General features: G+C 48.5%; 1 protein-coding gene across 1 annotated transcript; it reads right to left on the bottom strand.

Annotated features, from left to right (window-relative positions):
• Positions 1–1,308: 1,308 nt before the first annotated feature.
• ATOH1 (atonal bHLH transcription factor 1) lies at positions 1,309–3,524 on the bottom strand. Its single transcript, XM_032163762.2, has one exon. It carries the CDS (start codon positions 3,349–3,351, stop codon positions 2,287–2,289), a length of 1,065 nt encoding a protein of 354 aa, XP_032019653.1. The 5' UTR covers positions 3,352–3,524; the 3' UTR covers positions 1,309–2,286.
• Between the last annotated feature and the right edge of the window lie 1,966 nt (positions 3,525–5,490).

The following is a 5,490-nucleotide window of genomic DNA, read 5'->3' on the forward strand; positions in this document are numbered from 1 at the left end:
CCAGAGAGCTGGCGGACGTTCTCTTGCATCGCCTGGTCGGCTTCCGCTGAAAGCCACAGATACCCAGGTGGTCAGTAAAAAGCTGGTTCCGCAGTTTCTTACTTAAGGAGACCAGAACCTGCGCTCCCTCGTGCATTACTCTTTCTGCAAACCCAGTTTGTGGCGCTTTCCTTTTCCTTTTTGGCGCTTTTCTCTTTTCAAGGTGCTAGGAGGAGAAGAGGATGTAGGAGTGATTACACTAACCTTCCCTTGCTCTTTCTGGTGCTTCATTTCCCAGCAATTTGTTATCCCAGTGAGACCACAAAAGATAAAAGACTTGGCTTAAAATCAGCGTCTCAAATTCAACGATGTTTATCCAGTGGAATGTTGCCGAATATTTAGTTTAATAAGTAGTCCTACTCTCATGTTTGCCAAATTTATTTTTTAATTCCACTTTCTTCTCTCTCTCTCTCTCTACACACACACACACACACACACACGCACACACACGACTATTAGCTTTTCCAAAACCTATGATCCTGAGATCCAGAATAGGTTTTTCCTTAGTGAGAATACCTGAGGTGAGAGTGACAGCACCGTTTAGTTTCTGCAATTGACTCAAAAACGTAGTTGAATATTTTCTACATAGAAGCTAATTTAGAAAGACAAGATAAAGGCAGACATTAGCTTCTACACTGGGAGAAGCAGAATTGTGTGAAAAGAAAAAAATGAGTGGAGGTCAACAAATTCCCAGGGCAACTACACACTTCTAATTTTTGAATCAATGAATCCCGTTCCTTTTTTCCCCTCAAGTTTTTTTCTGTTATCATCTTTGTCTCTTCTGGTCTTCCTCTCCCAGAAGAGAGAAAGAGAGAGAGAGAGAGAGAGGCAGAGAAAGTGTGCACTGCGCTTGACCTACGTGAAAAAGTTTCAGCTTGAGTAGGTTTTATGAGTGGACATAGCTAACCCTGGTAAAGTTAACTACTCCAGGCTAGGTTCTAGCAAACCTAAAACGCATGGCCTCCCCCCTTGCAGATGTTGTTGGGGCAAGGAGTAAAGAAGTCTGGGAAGACCCTGGCCATCAAAGAGGCAAAACTGTACTGCAAATTTGGAAGAAGTTTTAACTCACAATTTAATTATTGACCTGAGTTCTTTTCTTTGAAGGGGTTTTGATACTACCTGAAGGCACCAAGTTTACAACATTTTTCTTCAAAACTGTAAGATCGCATAAATGGCATTGAATAGAAGACCTAACTCAATTCTTCAAAGTCATTCATTTGAAAATTGTTTTCAGTAGTTATACTCATGGAATAAGTGACAAAAAAGCTTCTTTTCGCGTTTATTTTAATCATTTGCAAAAGAAAATACATTAAACAATGGCAGTTGGCTTTGCTAAATTAAAATAAAATGATCTCGGGTAGAAAAAGTAAAAAATGAATCAAGATAAGTAGAAATGGTAGCAAACAATAATAAATAAGTTTTCTAATATTAACAAAGCAAAATAAAATTGACCAAATGCTTTTGACACTACTAGATGTTTTTTAAAATTTTTCATTTTTTAAACAAACATTTGCAAAGAGCTTAAGAATTATAAGTGGCTGTGTTTAAAAAAAAAAAAAAAACTGGTCTGCAATTGGCAGTTGAATTTCTCCTGGAGCCACCACCGCAGCAGCGGCTGATAAAGTGCGTGCGCCAAGTTTCCTAAAAGACGCCAACGTTCTCGCGATCGGATGCACATACTGGGTACGTTTATACAATATATAAACCTTAAAGTTCCATGTTTTCTAACAATTCCATAGTCAAAAGTTATCCACTTTGGAAGCACTAATTTTGCGTTTCATTGTGCATTTTGGAAAACAACTTCGGAAGACTAAATCTCCCACACTTGAGTGCGCAACACACAAGGATGAATGCCCAGGGCGTAAAATAAATTAAACCCAAACCAGTGACAGAGAAGATGCGACGTTTTAGCAGTGTATTGGCAGCAGGGAACTAGAATAATGATGCCATATACGGGTACATACAATTATACCGTATCTATCTACAGGGGGAGCAGAAGGTGGGCGGAAAGGACACAATTTTAACACAAAGTTTTCATCAAACAATATGGACCGCAGGAAGTTTGGAACAGCGGCGGCATTTGCAAACCATCAAATGTAGCTGCCATCTGAAGCCAAGTCGTTGCTAAACAACGACCGTCGCAGAGCAAAAATTAAAGGGTGCGGGGATCTTTAACCGCGGGGCTTCCCGCGCACTGGGAAAGGGCAGTTTTGTTTCTGTCTCAGTTTTCAGACTTCTGTCACCTTCCTAACTTGCCTCATCCGAGTCACTGTAATGGGAATGGGGGGAAAATTCCCCGTCGCTTCTGTGGGACCGAGGCGAAGTTTTGCTGTTTTCTTCCTGCACTGGCTGCAAGATGCTCCCGGGGAGCGAAGGAGACAAATTCTTTTGCGCCATCATCGCTGTCAGGGCGCTGTCCTCGAAAGTCGAGAAGTGCAGAGCATCCAGCTGCACCGAGTACCCTCCCGCAGAGGCCGGGGCTGAGAAGCGAGTCCGGCAACTCCCTGGCGGGGTCGGCCGCTGGCTCCCTCCAGAAGCCTGCTGAGCCCCAGCTGCGGTCGCGTTGCCCCCGCCCCCTTCATAGGAGGCGGCGGTGCGAAGGTGGTGGTGGTCGCTTTTGCAGGAGGCTGGAGGCGGCGGTGGCTGTTCCCCTCCGCTGGGCGTTTGTAGCAGCTCGGACAAGGCGTTGATGTAGATTTGGGCCATCTGCAGGGTCTCATATTTGGACAGCTTCTTGTCGTTGTTGAACGACGGGATAACATTGCGCAGCTGGTCGAAGGCGTGGTTCAGCCCATGCATCCTGCGCCGCTCCCTGGCGTTGGCTGCTAGCCTTCTCTGCTTCTGCACCCCATTCACCTGTTTGCTGGAAGGGGCCCGTTGGCGGCTGCAGCCCAGCTCGTCTACCACCACCCCGCCTTTCAGCTTGCACAGCTGTTCCCGCACTTTCACTGGCCCGGGGCACTTGCTGCTGCTGGCACTGCCGCTGCTCCTCCTTACCAGCTCCCCCCGGCCGTCCGCCTCGTCCCGGGGCGCAGCGGCCTCCGAGGCACCCAGCTCCGGGGAATGTAGCAAATACTGGGCGGCGCGTGCCGTGCAGATGCCCTGCAAAGTGGGAGCCAGCCAGGCGCGTGGGTCGGTGCTGTCCAGGAGGGACAGCTCAGGCGGGTAGACGGGATGCTCTCTCGCCTGCAAAGTTGCAGGTGGCTGCGGCGGCGGCGGCGGTTGCGGGAGATGATGCGGCTGGGGCTGGCGATGGTGGTCTCCCAACTCCTTCACTTCAGCCCACTCTTCTGCATGCAGCAGGCGGGACATTGCGCTGCAAAGGCTCGGAGGCTCAGGATCGGAGGCAGCACTGGGACACCAGCTCAACCAAAAAAAAGGCCCTTTCCGGGTCTCTTCTGCAACGTCTTATTTTTTTTTTCTCCTCGACCCTCCCCCACCCCCTCGGAGATCACACACCAGGTCGCGTGCAACGAAGCTTCTCCGGTTGCTGAAGGCGCTGCGCCCCTTTAAAAAGCGGCACGCGCCACTCAGTCTCCCCCCGCTCCTCTCCCAACCCCCTCCTCGCGCCGGTCGCGTGTCTTCTCAGCCAATGGAGGGCGCGGGCAGGCGCGTGCGAGCAGCCAATCAAAGAGTTTTTACACCCCGAGAAAAGTTCTTGTGTGCAGAGGACTCCCGAGCCTGCTCAGGTTTTTTTTTTTTTTTTTCCTTCTTTTAAATTCGTCAGATTCATATGTTAATTGCAGGGCTGTAATTCGACTCCGGTGTGTGTCATCACCCCGGCGGGTGGGGTGCGGGAGCCGGTGCCCAAGCGGACTCGGGTCAGATGTGCTCGACCGCGGGCGGCTCTGGGCGAGGCTGGACGCGCCGGGCGCCCAGAAGGCATTCATAGCAGAGAGAAGCCCGCCTACCCGGTGCTGCCCCCAAGCTAGGATCACAGCTCCCACTTTTGATGCCCAAGCATTTACGATTTCTCATGTATAATAGGATGTTTGTATTTATGTATGCAGGTATTTATAAATCTCTCATACATGCTCATAGATATATAGCTGCTACATGACGTCCATCATTTAAGATTGCTGTTGGAATAAAGGGGGAAAAACCCACTCGTCTCAGAGTATGTTTCTTACTTTTACTCCATCTTTTTATTTTTTACTTCAGATCTCTTAGTTCGACTTCGTCATGTGATCTTTTTCTTAATGGAAAATAGAGCTGCGGTGTAGTGATAGTACACCAAATTCCAGATCCCCCAATTCTCTCAGTCCCCTTTCCCCAGCACCCTGCGGCCAATTAGGATTGTAATCTGCCTAAATCTCTCCGCTGAGTGTAATTTAGGGCCGGAATATTTTACGGTATTATGCAGAGTTTCAACACACACAGTAGGACTCCTCATTAAATGCCCAGCCAGGGGAGGGTGCCCAACGTAAAATGAAAGGCGCCTGCATTCCCTGCAATCCTCAACACTTTGAAGGCACCAGAAGCCCCAAGTTACCTACCCTTTTGCCTCGATCGCCCTTTCTTTACTACGGGCTCGTGGCTTCCTCAGTTTAACCTCCTCCCGCCCCTCCGTTTAGTTAGGATGTTGCTTCCCCTTTCCCGCCCCCACCCCCACCCCCCTCCGCCCCATACAATCAGGGAGGTCCTTGGCAAGGCGGGGAGGCCAATTCCCAGGTGAACACCCCCCTCGAGTCCTATTAGCCTCGGCCTGGTCTATTCACCGCAAAGAGCCAATCAGAAGCTCCTTGGCCCTGGGCGCGCCCCAGCTTGCGCCCAGCGCGCCCTGGCTCCGGCTCCGGGCTCTCTCCTGCACCGCCCCTGGGGCGCGGGAGTGCGATGCAACCAGCTGGTGCTACTGCTGCTTTTACTTTCCCAGAGGCTGTCATCCCGAAAGGAGTCTCATCCTCTAGGAGAGATGTTAAAAAAGAGCCCAAGAGATAGCTCCCTGGAATATGTCTTTGCAATGTCCAGAGGCAGTTGAATGTTGTTTTCGCAAATATTTGCCGGGGCTTGATCTAACCTGTCATCTAGAACACCTTGGGCAGTAGATTTTCTGGGAATGGACTGGATATATCCTATAAAGATACAGAATGGTAGAACAGGGTGCTAAAATGATGTTTAAGACATTATTCTTCACCTGTTTCTTCTTCAACCTCGTCTATTTGCTGGTGTTTACGTGCCGGAAACTTCAGAGCTTTATTCTTGCGTGGATGTTTGGGCTCTGCTGAAATAAATGTTAAAGACATATAAAAGCAACAACAAAAAACAAACCTAATCTGAAAACCATCCATGAGAACAAAGAAAAAGAAAAGGCCATCTAATGTATTTTTTTGGGGAAGAAAATTCTCCATTTGGTGATTGAACTGGGTGTTATTGAAATCAACTAATAATGCTGTTACTATAAATAGTGCTACCATATAAAACGTGCTTCTTGAGAAAATAATTGCTAGTAGC

Source organism: Hylobates moloch, unplaced genomic scaffold (genome assembly GCF_009828535.3).
Source record: "Hylobates moloch isolate HMO894 unplaced genomic scaffold, HMol_V3 SCAFFOLD_2, whole genome shotgun sequence".
Lineage (NCBI taxonomy): Eukaryota > Metazoa > Chordata > Mammalia > Primates > Hylobatidae > Hylobates > Hylobates moloch.